The 22,218-nt window shown below is 38.0% G+C and overlaps 1 protein-coding gene across 3 annotated transcripts in view; it reads left to right on the forward strand.

Moving 5' to 3' along the window:
- ttbk2b (tau tubulin kinase 2b) overlaps positions 1–22,218 on the forward strand; it is a 174,314-nt gene that overhangs the window by 131,584 nt on the left and 20,512 nt on the right. For 2 of the 3 annotated variants that reach the window (XM_062034511.1, XM_062034510.1), the window contains 10 exons: positions 270–386; positions 7,105–7,255; positions 11,886–11,959; positions 14,688–14,828; positions 14,917–15,018; positions 15,101–15,166; positions 15,355–15,447; positions 18,890–19,015; positions 19,082–19,239; positions 20,338–20,530. In XM_062034511.1, coding sequence (XP_061890495.1) covers positions 324–386; positions 7,105–7,255; positions 11,886–11,959; positions 14,688–14,828; positions 14,917–15,018; positions 15,101–15,166; positions 15,355–15,447; positions 18,890–19,015; positions 19,082–19,239; positions 20,338–20,530 — 1,167 coding nt within the window. In that variant the 5' untranslated portion in view covers positions 270–323. Of the gene's footprint in view, positions 1–34; positions 195–269; positions 387–7,104; positions 7,256–11,885; positions 11,960–14,687; positions 14,829–14,916; positions 15,019–15,100; positions 15,167–15,354; positions 15,448–18,889; positions 19,016–19,081; positions 19,240–20,337; positions 20,531–22,218 lie in introns of those variants that run through there. The other variant, XM_062034512.1, reaches the window with a different exon arrangement.

Genomic DNA, 22,218 nt, shown 5'->3' on the forward strand with positions numbered 1-22,218 from the left:
GGCTTGCCCGGGACAATTTACACACCCTTTTTTACTTAGTGTTAGTAACCAAACGTGACCCTCTGACGTCACATTATTGGCTCACTTTTTACGCCGCCGTGTGCAGCTGGGTTTAATTAGCTAAAGCTAGCTGCTAGCGGCTATCAGAGCATCGAGCTAGCGCCCGAATCGAACCACTTATGACCTGAAGAAAGGTACCGAACGTGGCCGAGCAGCGCGGTTTAAGGGCGGAAACATGTCCATATATTTGTGTTTTTGTTTTCTTCCAGTGACGGCTTGGTGCCACTGATGTCAGCTTGTGACTGCAGCGGAGAGCACTCACCATGAATGGAGAGCACACAGACATCCTGTCACCCAGAGATGTGGTCAGAGGCCGATGGAGAGTTGTAAGATTGAGCACTTCAAATGCACCAAAGTAGGGCTGCTCGGTTTTTCGGACAAAACGTATTTGCGGGGTTTTTCCTCTCGAAAATCTCGATTTGCCATTTTAAACTTGTTTTGATTGATTGATTGAAACTTTTATTAGTAGATTGCACAGTATAGTTGACCACTAAATGGCATACTTGCCAACCCTTCGATTACGCATGCACCTCCTGGTACTCTAGCACCTCCAAAACCCTCAAATCTAAACTCCAAACGTCCCAGAACAAGCTAGTCAGGTTACTTCTAGACCTCCACCCCAGATCACACCTCACTCCTACCCACTTCTCTAAAGTGGGCTGGCTCAGGGTGGAGGACAGAGTTAAACAACTTGCACTGAGCCTAGTCTATAAAATCTGCTACACCTCCCTGATACCGAAGTACATGTCAAACTACTTCCTTAACGTAAATGACCGCCATAACCACAACACCAGGGGGAGCTCCACTAACCACGTTAAACCCAGATTCCGAACTAACAAAGGTCTTAACTCATTCTCTTTCTATGCCACATCAATGTGGAATGCACTCCCAACAGGTATAAAAGAAAGGGCATCTCTATCCTCCTTCAAAACCGCAATAAAAGAACACTTCCAGGCAGCTTCAACCCTAAACTAACACCATCCCCAGATTGCTAATAATCAAATGTAAACAATCAAATGCAGATACTTTTTGTTATGCCTTCTGATCTCTCTCTCTCTCTCTCTACCTCTCTCTACACTACTTGCTGTCCATATCCTACCCCTCCACACCCCTGATTGTAATTAATGTAAATGATTCAATGTGATTATCTTGTGTGATGACTGTATTATGATGATAGTCTATATGATAGTATATATCTGTATCATGAATCAATTTAAGTGGACCCCGACTTAAACAAGTTCAAAAACTTATTCGGGTGTTACCATTTAGTGGTCAATTGTACGGAATATGTACTTCACTGTGCAACCTACTAATAAAGGTCTGATTCAATCAATCAAACCTCCCGAATTTTCCGGGAGACTCACGAATTTCAGTGCCTCTCCCGAAAATCTCCCGGGACAACCATTCTCCCGATTTCCAGCCGGACAACTATATTGGGGGCGTGCCTTAAAGGCCTACTGAAAGCCACTACTACCGACCACGCAGTCTGATAGTTTATATATCAATGATGAAATCTTAACATTGCAACACATGCCAATACGGCCGGGTTAACTTATAAAGTGCAATTTAAAATTTCCCGCCACACTTCCGGTTGAAAACGTCTAGATATGATGACGTATGCGCGTGACGTCACGACGGCAACGGAAGTATTCATACCCAATGTGTCCCCGTACAAACTGCTCTGTTTTCATCGAACAATTCCACAGTATTCTGGACATCTGTGTTGGTGAATCTTTTGCAATTTGTTTAATGAACAATGGAGATTGCAAAGAAGAAAGTTGTAGGTAGGATCGGTGTATTAGCGGCTGGCTGTAGCAACACAACAAAGAGGACTTACTTGGATAGCAGACATCTGTGATCGGGTGAAGTCCTTCGTCGCGCCGTCGATCGCTGGAATGCAGGTGAGCACGGGTGTTGATGAGCAGATGAGGGCTGGCTGGCGTAGGTGGAGCGCTAATGTTTTTATCATAGCTCTGTGAGGTCCGGTTGCTAAGTTAGCTTCAGCGTCGTTAGCAACAGCATTGTTAAGCTTTGCCAGGCTTAGAATTATTAACCGTGTAGTTACATGTCCATGGTTTAATAGTATTGTTGATCTTCTGTCTATCCTTCCAGTCAGGGGTTTATTTATTTTGTTTTTATCTGCAGTTGAGCCAGATGCTATCACGTTAGCTCAGTAGCTAAAGAGCTTCGCCAATGTATTGTCGTGGAGATAAAAGTCACTGTGAATGTCCATTTCGCGTTCTCGACTCTCATTTTCAAGAGGATATAGTATCCGAGGTGGTTTAAAATACAAATCTGTGATCCACAATAGAAAAAGGAGAGTGTGTGGAATCCAATGAGACCTTGTACCTAAGTTACGGTCAGAGCGAAAAAAGATACACCCTGCACTGCCTCTCTAGTTCTTCACTCTAACGTTCCTCATCCACGAATCTTTCATCCTCGCTGAAATTAATGGGGTAATCGTCGCTTTCTCGGTCCGAATCTCTCTCGCTCTATTGTAAACAACGGGGAATTGTGAGGAATCCTAGCTCCTGTGACGTCACGCTACTTCCGGTATAGGCGAGGCTTTTTTTTTATCAGCGACCAAAAGTTGCGAACTTTATCGTCGATGTTCTATACTAAATCCTTTCAGCAAAAATATGGCAAAATCGCGAAATGATCAAGTATGACACATAGAATGGATCTGCTATCCCCGTTTAAATAAAAACATTTCATTTCAGTAGGCCTTTAAAGGCACTGCCAAGGAGACTATTATATATGTCTCCGTTATCCATAGGTTTATCTGTAACGGGTTCTTAACCTGGGTTCGATCGAACCCTAGGGGTTCGGTGAGTCAACCTCAGGGGTCCGCCACGGAGGTAAAGAGACAGCCGACTTATCGTGTAAATAAAAACTTCTCCCTATCAGCGTATTATGAATACCCCCAAACAATGTTCCCTCTAATTTTCCATCTGATTTGCAGGTTTTTTGATTGATCGATTGAAACTTTTACTAGCAGATTGCAAAGAAAGAGAATACACAGTACAGTTTACACATTAGAGTACATATTCCGTACAATTGACCACTAAATGGTAACACCCGAATAAGTTTTTCAACTTGTTTAAGTTGGGGTCCACGTTAATCTATTCATGGTAATGTGTGTAAGGTGAGTAATTTGTTGTGAGTTCATGCACTGTGTTGGTTTTGTTCTTTGAACAAGGTGATGTTCATGCACGGTTCATTTTGTGCACCAGTAAAAAAACATACGACTTTTTCTTGAATTTGAGAAAAATATATAGACCGTGTTTTTCGGACTATAAGTCACAGTTTTTTTCATAGTTTGGCCGGGGGTGCGACTTATACTCAGGAGCTACTTATGTGTGAAATTATTAACACATTAGCGTAAAATATCAAATAATATTATTTAGCTCATTCACGTAAGAGACTAGAGCAGTGGTTCTTAACCTGGGTTCGATCGAACCCTAGGGATTCTGTGAGTCGGCCTCAGGGGTTCGGCGGAGGTCAAAACACACCCGACTCATCGTGTAAATACAAACTCCTCCCTATTGGCGTATTACGGATACGGCAACAGCTGACTGATTTGCAGGTGTGTAATTTGTTGTGAATTTATGCACTGTGTTGGTTTTGTTGTTTGAAAAAGGTGATGTTCATGCACGGTTCATTTTATGCACCAGTAAAAAAACATGGTAACACTTTAGTATGGGGAACATATTCACCATTAATTAGTTGCTTATTAACATGCAAATTAGTAACAAATTGTCTCTTAACTAGTCATTATTAAGTACTTATTAATGCCTTATTCGGCATGGCCTTATTATAACCCTAACCCTCTAACCCTAACCAAATAACTCTAAATTAAGTCTTTACTACTTAGAATATGTTCCCCTAGTGTCCAAAACACTCTAAATTAAGTCTTTGTTACTTAGAATATGTTCCCCATACTAAAGTGTTACCAAAAACATATAACTTTGTCTTGAATTTGAAAAAAACATTTTATTTTTCACTAAAGAAGGGTTCGGTGAATGCGCATATGAAACTGGTGGGGTTCGGTACCTCCAACAAGGTTAAGATCCACCGCTTTAGGTTGAATTAACAAGAGGAAACTGTTTCTGCTCTCATTTTCAATATTCAAGAATTGTTAAATAAAAGTGCAGTAACCAACATTTTAACAGATTTATTTGTGACTTCTGCTATTGTTTTTCAACATAAAATAATACAATATTCGCATAAAAAATGATGTGTAACCAACATCTCTTTAGGTTGAATTACAGTAGGTTTGTCAGCAAATGTTACTGTTGTTTTTGACATAAAAATAGTACAAATAAAAAAAATATTAATATAAGAAATTAACTGCAACCAAACCTCTTCAGTTTAAATGAGCAGTGGGTTGACCTGCCACTACTCTTTTCTTTCTTGTTGTTGTTTTTGTTTTGTTTTTAGTAAACCGCTACGATAGCAGAGAAAAGTCACAACACATTAAAATCCCACAACACAACAGAATAAATCCATAACACAACAACCAAAAGCCAAAACAGGACAATATAAAGACAGAACGGAACTGACAACGGGCAAGTTTTGGCGACTCATCGACTTCCTGAGACGGAAAGTTGAAAACTGTGTCATGAACGAAGTTGGAAAAGTAACAGCAGTATTAACTCTTTTTCAGTCATAAATAACTTTTTTTACTTTTTAAAATAATACTGATATACTGCGTTCAGGAAGTGGTTCCGTTGCCGTAACTTGCGCCAGTGTCACTTCTGTCGTGTCGGTCGCGTCCTTTGTGGCTCAAAGTTGTTCTGCGGCTTTATATTATTGTCTTATAACTTATAATAATATAATATAACTTACAATAAATAATTCACCCCTATACAATATCCTACCCTAATACTACTGTGCAATATTACCCTTCGAGTGCAATACATCCGACACGGGTTGTTATTTATTACTCCGGTACTCTTGTTTTGTTCTGTATATTGTACAGTATTTTGTATTTGTATAGTGTTTTGTATATTGTACAGGATTGCTTATTATTTTTATTGGATAGTAGTCTGTTTATTTCAATTCTTAGTTTTATCTTTATTACCTCTTGTGTAATTTATTTTTATCCCATATTTGTTCCCACTACCGCACCTTAAGTTGGAGTCCTTAATCTTGTTATATGCAAATATAATGACAAAGTCCATTTTATTCTATTCTTCTATTCTATTTTTGTGGCGTTTGTATTTGTATTGGCTTTTGCAATCGTACTGTAGCTGAAAGTTGTTGTAATGTGGCTTCATGATGTTGTCTTGTAGCGTTTGCATTTGTTGTGATCTTTCTCATTTTGCCGACTGATTGCGATGACGCCACAGACGGGCAGACAAATTTTCAGGGTTTCCTTAAGATCCCTAAAATTCATTTTAAAAGCCGGGGAGACCTCGCATTCCAGACTGTAGATCCCTTACTCTGCAAGGACTTGCACCCGTCCCTCGTTGAGCTTAACTGTGTTGACTCTCTAAAAAACATTTGAAGACTTTCCTTTTCAGAAAAGCTTCTGTTTAATGGATTTTTAATTTGCCCCTGTTGTTTTAATTTAATGGTTTTATTTCACCTATGTTTTGTACAGAACTTAGATTTTTATTGGTGAAAATCGCTTTATAAATAGAATTTACCGTATTTCCTTGAATAGCCGCAGGGGCGTTAATTAATTTAAAACCTCCTGTCACTCCTGCGTTTACCGGAAACCGGCGGGATGGCCGTGCATGCGGTAATTATTTTAAAACCTCTTCTCACTCCGGCGTTTACCAAAAGGAATCCATACAATTTAGGTGTGCGCTTTGAGTGTGATGTAAGCATACCATCATGAAAAGCACATTTAATTAAAAAAAACGTTATTATGGTCTTACCTGTACTTATAAATGGAGTCCATTTGCAGCTCCTTCTGACCAAAAGCATCGATAACTTGTTTATAGAAGTCTTCATTATTTTCTTTTTTCCGTTTTAAAAGTCTCTGTCTCGATGGAGATATTCCTTTAATTATTACCTCCTGCTTCCATTGAAAGTCCAGTTTAGAAAACTGTTTTATTTTAGATACCGGTATGTAATCCTCCTTGTTAAAAAAAAAATAATCTCTTGCTGCGTGTGTTCACTTCTTCTGCAGTACCGGAAGTCGCAAGAAGGATCACTAGCGCGGCAGCGCCCTCTACCACCAGGAGGCGGGAGTCATTTAATGACTTATACAGTATTTCACACACGCAGCTACGGTATATTAATACAACATAGATGCTTACTGTTCTCTTTAATATACTGTGCCGGTATTCAATAGCTTGGACCTTAAATCCTACTGAATAGCTCTTTATCTTTTTTCCTTTGTGCGATTGTAAACTACTGAAATCAGCTTCCTCCATTTTGAAGATGAGGACAGATGCGTCACTCGTGACGTAACGAATTTGACCCTGGAAGTTCTAGACATATGCTAAATATTTTGCGAAACGAGTTTGACCCGGTGAAAATTATAGACATGCGATAATAAAATTAATATTTTGCAAAACGAATTTGATCCGGCTTCAATAATAAACCGGCGATAAGGCCAAGCATGCGTTAATTATTTTGAGAAACGAGTTTGACCCGGCAGTAATTCTAGACGTGCGAATACTATATTCCCTGCGACAATTCAAGGAAATACGGTACTTACTTACTTACACTTGAATGACATTTAGCGTCCTTAACATTAAAAGAGCTAAACTTCATATAAAGTTTGCCGTTCTAAAATCACATGTTTTCCTTTTTCTAGTATCGATAACATTGATCGATTTCCTTTTAAAACAACGTTGGATTGATACCTGCATGTCTTCTGTATTCTGATTAGTGAACATGTCCGCCACTCAAATGCCAGTGACGGCGGAGAAAAAACCCCTTCTGCCTCTTGCTGTTACGATATCACGCTAAATAAAGCCATTATGTCGATTTGATATCGATTAATCGTGCAGCCCTCCACCAAATATACTTTTACTTCCCACCCATCCGGCTTAGCTGGCAGCTATATAATACCGAACTGTCTTTCAGGTGAGAAAGATAGGCGGAGGCGGCTTCGGGGAGGTCTACGAGGTCGTGGACCTGCAGGATGGAAACAGCATTGTCGCTATGAAGGTGGAGTCTGCCACCCACCCCAGACCGGTGCACAGGACAGAGGTGGCTGTGTTGAGGAAGTTGCAGGGTGAGTGACACTTTTGACGCAAAACCTGTTCTAGAACCACTGCAGGATGTACTTCACCTTCCTCCTTATGTCAGCTGGGATAGACTCTAGCGCCGCCCGCCCTGCACAATAAAAAATGGATAATGGCTAGACTAGGGATGTGCCGATCGTTTGGCCACCGATCAGTATCGGACGATTTTCATTGAAAAAGTATGTGACCACCATTGCCGATTAATTATTTATTTTTATAATTTTAGTTTAGCATTTATTTATTTTTAGTTTAGCAGCTATTTATGTATCGCTATTCACAGTGTGGAGCCGCTCTACTAAGATTATAATAATAATCACCTTCATTACTACTCTCTATTTTATGCTGCCCTTTTTTTGCTGCAGCTGTTGCATATACTGTATATTGTACATGGTAATTGGGATTTTTTATATATTTTATATATTATATGGAAATATAATAATATATCAGTATACATTATATACTGTGTGTATATATAATATATATGTTTTTATTTTATATTGCTACTATGATAATTTTTTTGTCTACTTTATACCTGTATTATCCTTTCCATCCTTTCCCTTCCCATCCTTTGTAACTGAGCTACTGTGTGAAAAATTTCCCTTGTGGATCAATAAAGTTTGTCTAAGTCTAATTAGGGCAAATAAAGGAAACCTATTATGCAAAACCAACTTTTTTACCTATTGGTTCCTGTTTTTGTGTATTTGGGATCGGAAATATAATATAATAATATATCAGTATATATTATATACTATTCGACTTGTCCAGGGTGTACCCCGCCTTCCGCCCGATTGTAGCTGAGATAGGCTCCAGCGCCCCCCGCGACCCCAAAGGGAATAAGCGGTAGAAAATGGATGGATGGATATATATAATATATGTTATATTTTATATTGCTGCTATGGTACATTTTTAGTCTACTTAATACCTGCATTATCCTTCCCATCCTTTGTAACTGAGCTACTGTGTGAAAAATTTCCCTTGTGGATCAATAAAGTTTGTCGAAATCTAAGTCTAATTAGGGCAAATAAAGGAAACCTATTATGCAAAACCAACTTTTTTACCTATTGGTTCCTGTTTTTGTGTATTTGGGATCGGAAATATATACTGTGTATATATAATATGTTATATTTTATATTGCTACTATGTTACATTTTTAGTCTACTTTATACCTGCATTATCCTTTCCATCCTTACCCTTCCCATCCTTTGTAACTGAGCTACTGTGTGGAACAATTTCCCTTGTGGATCAATAAAGTTTGTCGAAGTCTAAGTCTAATTCGGGCGAATAAAGGAAACCTATTATGCAAAACAAACTTTTTTACCTATTGGTTCCTGTTTTTGTGTATTTGGGATCGGAAATATAATATAATAATATATCAGTATATATTATATACTGTGTATATATAATATGTTATATTTTATATTGCTGCTATGGTACATTTTTAGTCTACTTAATACCTGCATTATCCTTCCCATCCTTTGTAACTGAGCTACTGTGTGAAAAATTTCCCTTGTGGATCAATAAAGTTTGTCGAAATCTAAGTCTAATTAGGGCAAATAAAGGAAACCTATAATGCAAAACCAACTTTTTTACCTATCGGTTCCTGTTTTTGTGTATTTGGGATCGGAAATATATACTGTGTATATATAATGTTATATTTTATATTGCTACTATGTTACATTTTTAGTCTACTTTATACCTGCATTATCCTTTCCATCCTTACCCTTCCCATCCTTTGTAACTGAGCTACTGTGTGAAAAATTTCCCTTGTGGATCAATAAAGTTTGTCGAAGTCTAAGTCTAATTAGGGCAAATAAAGGAAACCTATTATGCAAAACCAACTTTTTTACCTATTGGTTCCTGTTTTTGTGTATTTGGGATCGGAAATATAATATAATAATATATCAGTATATATTATATACTGTGTATATATAATATATGTTATATTTTATATTGCTACTATGGTACATTTTTAGTCTACTTAATACCTGCATTATCCTTCCCATCCTTTGTAACTGTGAAAAATTTCCCTTGTGGATCAATAAAGTTTGTCGAAGTCTAAGTCTAATTAGGGCAAATAAAGGAAACTTATTATGCAAAACCAACTTTTTTACCTATTGGTTCCTGTTTTTGTGTATTTGGGATCGGAAATATAATATAATAATATATCAGTATATATTATATACTGTGTATATTTATGTTATATTTTATATTGCTACTATGTTACATTTTTAGTCTACTTTATACCTGCATTATCCTTTCCATCCTTACCCTTCCCATCCTTTGTAACTGAGCTACTGTGTGGAACAATTTCCCTTGCGGATCAATAAAGTTTGTCGAAGTCTAAGTCTAATTCGGGCAAATAAAGGAAACCTATTATGTAAAACCAACTTTTTTACCTATAGGCTCCAGCACCCCCCGCGACCCCGAAAGGGACAAACGGTAGAAAATGGATGGATGGATGGATGGTTCCTGTTTTTGTGTATTTGGGATCTGCATAAGTCCTAAACATTTTAACTCAAACCATGAAGGCATTGCAAATATATTAATAAAGCAGTCCTACCGTCCTTCATACTTGCTCCAAACGAGTCGTTTGGAATTTGCCCAATTTGGTGACGTCAGCAGATATCTCCACACATGGTCAAGAATTCACCTATTCAAGTATTTCATATATATATATATGTATGAAATACTTGACTTTCAGTGAATTCTAGCTATATATATATATATATTTTATTATACATATAAATAAAATAAATACTTGAATTTTAGTGGCCCGGGGGCTATCCAGTAGATGGCAGCATTGTCCTGTTTGACTTCTCCGTTCATGAATGAGTATATCATTTCGGCCCCCGTGTTCAATGGAGAAGTCTGTTTTACAAAATGTACAGACAACATACATACCCCTTCCCCTTCGAACTGTCCTGGATGAACTGAAATTCTTGTTTTCATTCGTTTTGGAACTTGCAAGCGTATTTCTTCATCTTGCTCGTCGACGGCGTCGCCATGTCTGTATCTTCCTCGTTCTTCTGCTTCGTCTCCTTGTTGTGTGCGCAGTTGTGCACTCTACTCTCTAAAAGCCCTAGATGTTATGACGTCATTGGGCAGGCAAGCTGTTTATATTGTGGAAAAGCGGACGTGAGAACAGGCTGTCCCCACTCAGGTCCGCATTGAGCTGGAGGGGGCGTGGCCTCCAGCTCCGGCTGAATACCGGGAATTTGTCGGGAGAAAATTTCTGCCGGGAGGTTATCGGGAGAGGCGCTGAATACCGGGAGTCTCCCGCTAAAAACGGGAGGGTTGGCAAGTATGCTTGAAGATAGTCTGTAAAACATAATCTATGCAAAATGGAGACCAAAGAACCACCATTGCATGTTATGTCGACCACAAGGAAGTGTTTTAAATGGAGAATTTTTTAAAAAAGACCCCTTTCTCTGCATTTGACCCATCACCCTTGATCACCCCCTGGGAGGTGAGGGGAGCAGTGGGCAGCAGCGGTGGCCACGCCCGGGAATCATTTTTGGTGATTTAACCCCCAATTCCAACCCTTGATGCTGAATGCCAAGCAGGGAGGTAATGGCTCCCATTTTTATAGTCTTTGGTATGACTCGGCCGGGGTTTGAACTCACGAGCTACCGATCTCAGGGCGGACACTCTAACCCAGTGGTTCTTAACCTTGTTGGAGGATCCGAACCCCACCAGTTTTATATGCGCATTCACCGAACCCTTCTTTTGTGAAAAATACGTTTTTTTTTTTCAAATTCAAAACAGTTATGTGTTTTTTTTTCCTGGTGCACAAAATGAACCGTGCATGAACATCACTTTGTTCAAAGAACAAAACCAATGGTGAATGTACTCACAACAAATTACACACCTGCAAATCAATGTGACTTCTGCTGTTGCCGTATCCATGAAACGCCGATATGCAGAAGTTTTTATTTACACGATGAGTCGGGTTGGTCTTGACCGCCGCGCGTAGGCTCCGTCGAACCCCTGAGGCCGACTCACCGAACCCCTAAGGTTCGATCGAACCCAGGTTAAGAACCACTGTTCTAACTGATCTATTTTGTAACACCGTTAATGAATGAAGTGTACTTTTGTAGTTATTTCCCCATATTTCTACAAAATAACTCACAATTACTCATTGTGTTAATATTGTTAAACTGTCAATGGCACTCACTAATGATAAAAAAAAAAAAAAGTTTATTGGTATCTGCCGATCTCACTCATGGATGATTGTTATCAAAATCGGCAAAATAAAACCCTGATGGGAACATCCATAGGATAGACAGATGTAGAAACGTGCAGTTGATTCAAGCAAACGTTGACTCTGGACTAGGGAGCAAGAAACTGTTTTAAATGGGTTTGGTCTATTGCACATGCGATACCTGGATCGATATATAAATATAGTATTGTATAAGGATATTAGTTTACATAGAGCTGCCTCACAGTGATTGAATTCCATTGATTCAATTGTATTTATACTGTACCGTATAACATGGCTCCAATTTCACAAACATCATGTTGCATTTAAAATGGAACTTGTAGCAAAAATGAAAATGCATTTGCAGACAATGTGTCCAAATCTGTATGAGAGTGTCTTGACTGGTTCTTGTCTTTTAATAGGTAAAGATCACGTGTGTAGGTTTGTTGGCGCTGGACGAACGGAGCGATACAACTATGTGGTGATGGAACTACAGGTAGGCATTGTATTTTTTTTAAAGAATAATCTAAAAAAAAAAAAAAAAAAAAGGAAATTAGGGTGATTTCTTTTCACTAATAGTGACCTTATTTGATGGATAAACTCAAAGAAATGTGCACAAACTGTGTTAATCTTCCTAGGCCAAAATGTAAACGAGTAAAATATTTGGTAATGTAGTTTTTGTGTTTAGTAACTTAGTGCCCTTTTTGTTTTTGTATATTGACATGCCTATTTACATCCCGAGTACAATCCATATTAAGATGCTAGTCAACCTTCCATGTGGTTGTTTTTAAACACATTAAAATAATCTATTCAAAAAATGTTTTAGCCATATTGATCTGAGCAGACAGGACGGAGGCACATGCATTGCGCACTTCTTCCTAGGCCATAATGTAAACAAAAGTAAAATATTGGGTAATGTAGTTTTTGTGTGTTGGTAGACTTCTGTGGTCAATCCAAAGAAAAAGCTAACTACATGTGGAATTAAGACTGAATTACGGGCCTGTGTCCAGGAGCCAGAGGACATTACATGTCGGCTTTTTCACATTACAGCTAGGGCTGGGCGATATGGCCTTTTATTAATATCTCAATATTTTTAGGCCATCTCACGATACACGATATACAAACCCCGTTTCCATATGAGTTGGGAAATTGTGTTAGATGTAAATATAAACGGAATACAATGATTTGCAAATCTTTTTCAACCCATATTCAGTTGAATGCACTACAAAGACAAGATATTTGATGTTCAAACTCATAAACTTTATTTTTTTTTTGAAAATAATTATTAACTTAGAATTTCATGGCTGCAACACGTGCCAAAGTAGTTGGGAAAGGGCATGTTCACCACTGTGTTACATGGCCTTTCCTTTTAACAACACTCAGTAAACGTTTGGGAACTGAGGAGACACATTTTTGAAGCTTCTCAGGTGGAATTCTTTCCCATTCTTGCTTGATGTACAGCTTAAGTTGTTCAACAGCCCGGGGGTCTCCGTTGTGGTATTTTAGGCTTCATAATGCGCCACACATTTTCAATGGGAGACAGGTCTGGACTACAGGCAGGCCAGTCTAGTACCCGCACTCTTTTACTATGAAGCCACGTTGATGTAACGTGTGGCTTGGCATTGTCTTGCTGAAATAAGCAGGGGCGTCCATGGTAACGTTGCTTGGATGGCAACATATGTTGCTCCAAAACCTGTATGTACCTTTCAGCATTAATGGTGCCTTCACAGATGTGTAAGTTACCCATGTCTTGGGCACTAATGCACCCCCATACCATCACAGATGCTGGCTTTTCAACTTTGCGCCTAGAACAATCCAGATGGTTCTTTTCCTCTTTGGTCCGGAAGACACGACGTCAACAGTTTCCAAAAACAATTTGAAATGTGGACTCACAGTTATTCAATGAAATATATTTATTAATTGTGGTTCTTACAAAAAATATATCTTATAAAATATAAAAGCTAAAATGTCTCAAAGCTCTGCCCCTTTATTTAGTGCATATTAAATAATTTAACTTTAGCCTACTACTACAATCATATTATTTACCAGCAACATAAAGTGAAACAGAGGCAGAGGTGTCCTGCCACAGTCAGTAACAAATAAACAGAAAACAGTAGTGGTGGTAGATAGACACAGAGCTTCATCAAACATCTGATCCACTGAACGAAGAGCTCCAAAAATCTTGAACTTTAGACTGCCATCAGTTTTACTCCCTACACTTAACCATGTGTTTCCTACTGCCTGCAGACTTTGCACCCTTTGTTATATACACATGTTGTGTTTCTAATATAAATACATTTAATAAAGTCAAATACAAATAAGGCAACAAGAGAAGTATCCTACACTTCTCTTTTGTAAAGTACATCTGAACAGCCGATATGGGCATCTACATCAACTATATGATTTGCCTGAGAAGCTGGAGAGGACAAAAAAATATATAATAATAATTTTAAAAAAATATATATATATATATATAATTTTTTTAAATTTTATTTTATTTATTTTTTTATTTGTGGCGGACGTAATTCTTTCGTGGCGGGCCGCCACAAATAAATGAATGTGTGGGAAACCCTGCATTTATGTACAGTCCAGATTATGTCCAGGTCGGACTCAGCAACACACACCTTCATTTATGTACACTCAAATTAGGGAACACAACAACAGATTGCATATAATCTATAAAAAAAAATTCAAAATAAGCCTTTGAGGACTTCCCATCTTTTTTTTGGTGAGGAATTATTTACCTATTTAAAGCTCCAATGACTTCACATCAACTGTACCACTTAAACATTTTTGGGGGGGCATATTTTGTGGTTTTTTTTCCATAAAAATCACTGTCTTCTTTAACAAAAAAGGCATGAAATATTTTTTTCAATATGAATTTAATCTAGAGATTTAAGACTAGACCAAAAAAAAACTTATTTTTAACATTTTAATGACTGAGACCTTTCCGGGTCCCCGGCACCAAACTTCAGGGCACCTGTAATGGTTAAAAACAGTGTATATATTGTAATGGTTTTAAAAATGAAAAATATCAAATGTATATCTCCACAAACTTTGATTTTTCAAGGTACGGCACTTAGTGGAAAAAGTTTGGACACCCCTGCTCAAGATTATTTATTTGCTGAAGTATCACAAGCTTTTCTGAAGTCTTGTTGATTTGTTAGAAGATTGATCCATTTTTCATCATAAACGCTTGTATTCTAAACCGTAACTGTCCAAAGGGAAAGAACCTGGCGGATCTGCGCAGAAGCACAGGCCGTGCAACATTTTCCGTCTCAACTACACTGAGACTCGGCAAGCAGATTTTACAAGCCATTGAAAGCATCCACTCAGTGGGCTTCCTGCACCGAGACATTAAACCGGTAAGAGAACCGTTGCCTCGACGACTTGTGACTGTCTTCACTACTATGACCAGCCTGAACTTTTTCTTCATTGTTCTGTCAATAACAGGCTAACTTTGCAATGGGAAGACAAGCCAGTAACAGTCAATGCTGCTATATGCTGGACTTTGGTTTGGCTCGTCAATATATGACCCTGCAAGGCCTGCGTCCAGTAAGCACTCTCAGAGATCCCCAAAAGATGTTATTTTCCTGTGTAAACTATGTTGTCTTGTTGTTTCACTGTTGTTTTCCAGCCTCGAGATGTGGCAGGCTTCAGGGGAACTGTGCGATACGCTTCGATCAATACTCATAGAAATAAGGTGGCTTGATGCATTTGTTATTATCATCCATGACCCATTCCTGTTACTTTTATCCACGACAGCCAATTTTGCATCCATTAGAAGCAATTATGACTTTGTTTTTGGTATCATTTGTATATATTTGTGTTTGTAACAATTGGTACGCATTGATAGGCAGTCATCTTATTTGTGTGATTGTGACTGTGCAGGAAATGGGTCGCCATGACGATCTGTGGTCCTTCTTCTACATGTTGGTTGAATTCATGTCTGGTACGCTGCCATGGAAGAGATTTAAAGATAAGGTACTTTTTCTTACCTGTTGGTACATGCTTAGGTGTGTTTGGGATCTGCATAAGTCCCAAAAATTTTAAATCAAATCGTGGAGGCATTGTAGAGATTATTATTATTATATATATATTTTTTTTAATGTAATTTTTATTTATTTATTTATTTTTGTCCTGTCCAGCTTCTCATATAGTTGATGTAGATGCCCATACCGGCTGTTCAGATTTACTTTACAAAAGAGAAGTGTAGGATACTTCTCTTGTTGCCTTATTTGTATTTGACTTTATTAAATGTATTTATATTATCATTTGGTGCAGCCGGGCCGGAGCAGGAGGGGATAGAAAGAGAAAAAAAGGAAGACAGAGGGGGAAATTGTCCCAAGATTAGACAGAGAGACAAAAACAACAACAGCAAACACAACAACAACAATAGAGCAACATCAGCAAATAGGATAAGTACAAATATGATTGTAAAAGTGATAGCAAAGAAGCTGTTAGCGAAATAAATAATAATACAGAAATGACAATGAGCATTTTTACACTACAAATGGAGCAATACAAATACCAATAGAAATAGCGCTATTGATAATGAACAATACCAATAATTTACAACAATACAGTTGTTCAAATGCAACAATACATATACGTAATGATAACTAATAATAAAAAAATAATTGTAGATATTTATAAAACAATCTTGCTTTCCTTCAAACTTCCTCTAAACCAGGGGTGTCCAAACTTTTTCCACTGAGGGCCGCACACTGAAATATCAAAGCAAGCCGGGGCCATTTTGATATTTTTTATTTTAAAAAACAATACAATATATGTATAAAAAAATATACATTTAGGCCTCCACTCAGGCTTGATCCTGGGGACCCCAAAGGGTTTAGGTAAAAAAAATATTAAAAATGTCATTATTTAGTATTATTATTATTATTCAAGATCTATATCTCCAGATTAACATTAGGTCTATCTGTCAATATGAAGTGTTTTTTCAAGATTTAAGTTGTATGCTCTTTTTGTCAAAGAAAACCCTTTTTTTTTATGGAAAAAACACAAAATATGCAATATTTTCCCCCAATAACATTTTAAAGTGGAATATTTGAGATTATATAATAATTGGAGTTCATAGCATAACTCATAACATTAATTCATTATTATTTTTGAGCAACTTAAATAGACACTTAAAAAAAAATGTCCCACTAAAATTATTGGGGATCCAAAAGAGTCCTGCTCAGTAAAGTATTAAAAAATAAATCATCCTTTTTTTTTTAACTTTTAACACAATAATCTCAAGATCAACTTCAGATCTATCCGTCAATTGTAACGTTTGTTGTTTATGTTTTTTGTTTGTTCGTTTTAGGCCCTTCTTTAAACAAAACAGCTTACTTTTTTATATGGCAGACACAAAATATTTTCCCCAAAAAATATTCCAAAGTGGAATATTTAATGTGACGTAATTGGAGCTTTGAATTGGTCAATAATTCATAATGACATTGATTTTGATTCATTATTATTTTTTAAAGAAATAAACAGCCTGCATGGCAGCTTTGTGTTATTGGAGTAAACATTGCAACATGTTCTTGTTACATTTCACCTGTTTGCTCTTTTATACCACTTTTTATGTTTTTTATTTTTTTAAATCGTATTTTTAGAATGTGCCGCGGGGCCGTTAAAAAATTACCTGCGGGCCGCACTTTGTACACCCCTGCAAGTCTAAACGATCCGTTTGGAATTTTGCTCAAGTGTGACGTAAGCGGATTATTCATATATGGTAGCAATTCACCCAAACCCCCCCTTTGCGCGAGGCAGTCTATTTTAATGTATGTAAAACTGGCTGTGCCACAACTTCATGTCCACGATTAAACCCAATGAAGGAAAATGCTCTGTTGTTGGTTGCTTTAACTAGCACAAGTCACTACACAAACATTCAGCCTCATCTGAAGTAAAAAGTGCATTACTTTTAGCTTTTATGATTTGTGGCAAAGTGCCTGCAACTGTGAAAAATTTGCTTTGAGTGTGTGCCAAGATTAAAAAAACCAAAAACCTTTAATGGCGGGCTGGGTGCTTACTATTGATGGCAATGGAGGTGACAATGAAACGGCAAGTAATAACAGTACATTAGAAATGTGTGAATGGTACTTTAGGAATGTTAGCTCGCGTTGTTGTGTAGGTAGCTTAGCCTTCTACAATAAGACAATAGCATCACCATCCTCCGGCACAATAAAGAATGATTTTCCCCCCCAAAAAAGTTTAATTGAAACAGTGTCTATTGGGTGCCACATGGCATTTATGCTTATAGCACAGTGGTTCTTAACCTGGGTTCGATCAAACCCTAGGGGTTCGGTGAGTCGGGCTCAGGGGTTCGGCGGAGGTTAAGACACACCCGACTCATCGTGTAAATAAAAACTTCTTGAAGGTGTGTAATTTGTTGTGAGTTTATGCACTGTGTTGGTTTTGTTGTTTGAACAAGGTGATGTTCATGCACGGTTCATTTTGTGCACCAGTAAAAAAACATGGTAACACTTATGGGGAAAATATTCACCATTAATTAGTTGCTTATTAACATGCAAATTAGTAACATATTGGCTCTTAACTAGTCATTATTAAGTACGTATTAATGCCTTATTCGGCATGGCCTTATTATAACCCTAACCCTCTAACCCTGGCCCTAACCCTCTAACCCTAACCCTAACCAAATAACTCTAAATTAAGTATTTGTTACTTAGAATATGTTCCCCTAGTGTCCAAATAACTCTAAATTAAGTCTTTGTTACTTAGAATATGTTCCCCTAGTGTCCAAATAACTGTAAATTAAGTCTTTGTTACTTAGAATATGTTCCCCTAGTGTCCAAAAAACTCTAAATTAAGTCTTTGTTACTTAGAATATGTTCCCCTAGTGTCAAAAAAACCTCTAAATTAAGTGTTTGTTACTTAGAATATGTTCCCCATACTAAAGTGTTACCAAAAACATATAACTTTGTCTTGAATTTGAAAAAATAACATTTTATTTTTCACTAAAGAAGGGTTCGGTGAATGCGCATATGAAACCGGTGGGGTTCGGTACCTCCAACAAGGTTAAGAACCACTGTTATAGCATGTTGACACTAAGCACATTACAGGGACTCAACAAAAAAATAAATGTAAATAAACAAACATTACCAAAAAAATAATTAAGGTAAAAGGACTGTGCTGAGATATGGATTTCAATTTCCTGTGGGCCATGTGACCTTTTAACTTAATTAAATTTTGCTTAATAAGTATGCAATCCGATCAGTGTACAGGACATTTTAATAAATACATTTACAGTTACTGTAATTTTATGTTGCAGTTATACATTCAAATGTTTTGGCAATGCAAATGACACTGATTTGGTTGGAATGGCCCATCCAGTCTTTATATGTACGGCGTGCACTCACTTTTTGAGATACTGTATAATACAGTCTGTTCCTCCCCACAGGAACAAGTAGGAAATCTAAAAGAAGCATATGACCATCGCCTGATGCTTAATCACCTACCATCCGAATTCAGTGCTTACCTGGATCACATCCTCAGCTTGGACTATAACACAATTCCAGACTACAAGGTTAGCCATCTCTTACTTTGTATATGTTTTTTGTTTCTGTTGACACGCGCGTTTCCCCTGTGACAGCTCTTGATGTCACTGTTTGAGAGCGCTATGGAAAGCCACAATGTGCGGGCAAACGACCCCTACGACTGGGAGAGATGCGACCCCGAGGACATGCTGACCGTTGCTGCGGCGGTGCCAACCGGCCAGGAGCTTACCCGCCTCACGCCAGCCCATTTGGGGTACTTGTCACCATTTTACCGGCACGCTTAAAAAGTTATAAATGATCTATCTATAGCAGGGGTGTCCAAACTTTTTCCACTGAGGGCCGCACACAGAAAAATTAAAGCATGCGGGGGCCATTTTGATATTTTTCATTTTCAAACCATAACAAAATATATGGATTTTGTTTGTTTTTTACCTTTAGGGCTCCCGGGGACCATAAAGGGTCTAAGTCATTAAAATGTTAAAAACAAGTCAAATTATTTATTTATTTATTTAACGCTTACAGTAAATCTCTACAGTATATCAACTTCAGGTTGACATAAAGTTTAAAAAAACAAAAAGGTTTTATGCCTTTTCTGTCAAAGACAACTTAGTTTTTTATAATAAAACTGAAATATGCAGTATTTCCCCCACTGCCCAAAACATTCAGAAAGCAATGTTTGATGTGAAGTAATTAGAGCCTTAAAAAGATCAATAATGCAGGACACCATTGATTTTAATTCATTATTATTTTTGAGTAATCACAGTGAAAAGATAAATAAAATCCCATTAAATATATTTGGGATCCAAAAGGTGCCCCACTCAGAAAGTGATACATTTTTATTAGGTTTTTTTTTTACTTTCAACACTTAAGTTACAAGCTCAACTTCAGATATATCTGTCCATTTTACGTTTGAACTATTATTTTGTTTGTTTTATGCTCTTTTGTCAAATAAAATGTTGATGTTTTTGTATGGCAACCACACAATATATGCAATATTTTCCACATAAAACATTTTAAAGTGAAGTATTTGAAATAATTGGAGCCTTGAATAGGTCAATAATTCATTATAACATTTTTTTTTGGAGCAATGGCAAAAAAAGAAAAATAAAGAGACAAAAGAAAAAAAAAAGCCTGCATGGCAGCTTTGTGTCAACATTGCAACTTTTTCTCGTTAGATTTCACCTCATTCCACTTTTTTTAATGTTTTTTTTAATTCTTGCAATAGCATTTCCAGAATGTGTGGCGGGCCGGTAAACAATTAGCTGCGGGCCGCAAATGGCCCCCGGGCCGCACTTTGGACACACCTCATCTATAGGTTTTAAATAACCTTCTCTTGTCTCTTCCTCCTCAGCATGGCCAATGCTTCAGTGCTGCCCGTGGAGCTGCAAAGGGAGAACACTGAGGATGTTCTCATGCTCGGGGAGCGCTTCAGTGACGCTGACAACTGCCCGCCTGTGCCCACTGGGTCCGGGCCTGTGAGAGATGTATGGGAAGAAATGGACCGCATACAAAACCAGCAACATGTCGAGCCAGTGATAAAGAGGGTAAGTTTGTCAGAAAATAGTTTTTCCAAATGTCAATACTAGGGATGTCCGATAATATCGGCCGACAAATGCTTTAAAATTTAATATCGGAAATTTTCGGTATCGGTTTCAATATTATCTGTATCGGTTTCAAAAAGTAAAATGTACGACTTTTTGAAACGCCGCTGTGTACATGTAGGGAGAAGTACTGAGCGCCAATAAACCTTAAAGGCACTGCCTTTAGGTTGGAGTTCAAATCCCAGCCGAGTCATACCAAAGACTATAAAAATGGGAGCCATAACCTCCCTGCTTGGCACTCAGCAACAACGGGTTGGAGTTGGGAGTTAAATCACCAAAATGATTCCCGGGCGCGGCGCCGCTGCTGCCCACTGCTCCCCAAGGGGATGGGACAAATGCAGAGGACAAATTTCGCCACATCTAGTGTGTGTGTGACAATCACTGGTACTTTAATCTTAATTTAATCTTAATCTTTGCGTGCCGGCCTAGTCACATAATATCTACGGCTTTTCACACACACAAGTGAATGCAATGCATACTTGGTCAACAGCCATACAGGTCACACTGAGGGTGACCGTATAAACAACTTTAACACTGTTACAAATATGCGCCACACTGTGAAACCACACCAAACAAGAATGACAAACACATTTCGGGAGAACATCCGCACCGCAACATAACAAATACCCAGAACCCCTTGCAGCACTAACTCTTCCTGGACGCTACAATATACTACCCCCGCCCTCCCATCTCAACCCCGCCCACCTCAACCTCCTCATGCTCTCTCAGGGAGAGCATGTCCCAAATTCCAAGCTGCTGTTTTGAGGCATGTTAAAAAAAATAATGCACTTTGTGACTTCAATAATAAATATGGCAGTGCCATGTTGGCATTTTTTTTCCATAACTTGAGTTGATTTATTTTGGAAAACCTTGTTACATTGTTTAATGCATCCAGCGGGACGTCACAACAAAATTAGGCATAATAATGTATTAATTCCACGACTGTATTTATCCGTATCGGTTGATATCGGAATCGGTGATTAAGAGTTGGACAATATCGGAATATCGGATATCGGCAAAAAAGCCATTATCGGACATCTCTCGTCAATATGTTTGATGTTTTAAATCAGTGCTATTCAACTGGTGGCTCGGAGGCCAAATCCAGCTAGCAAACATAGAACACAGGGGTCCATCCATCCATCCATCCATTTTCTACCGCTTATTCCCTTGGGGTCGCGGGGGTGCTGGAGCCTATCTCAGCTACATTCGGGCGGAAGGCAGGGTACACCCTGGACAAGTCGCCACCTCATCACAGCACAGGGGTCCAAATATGTGATTTACAATGAAGGTGTTCCTCAAGGCACCCCTTTAAGTTCTCTTCTTTTGGCAGTTACACATTTTTGGTAATGTGATAAGGCCCAAGCTGTTTGTTTACATGGTTTTTTTTATTTCTCTTTGCTATTTGGGCTTATTGGACCCTAATTAGAATAAAAACTAAGAATCATCTTTTGATTTGACGTACTTAATCCATAAGTACACAAATGTGTACTTCATGTGTAGTGACATGCTAATTCTTATTTTTACACATTTTTTTCTCCAAATTCCATTGTGTCTTATACTCTTCTGACACCACTAGATGGCAGTATAAGTGTTCACATAAGCGGCCATAAGACCCCAATTCAGTAGTGTAC

Source organism: Entelurus aequoreus, linkage group LG23 (assembly GCF_033978785.1).
Source record: "Entelurus aequoreus isolate RoL-2023_Sb linkage group LG23, RoL_Eaeq_v1.1, whole genome shotgun sequence".
NCBI classification, from domain to species: Eukaryota; Metazoa; Chordata; class Actinopteri; order Syngnathiformes; family Syngnathidae; genus Entelurus; species Entelurus aequoreus.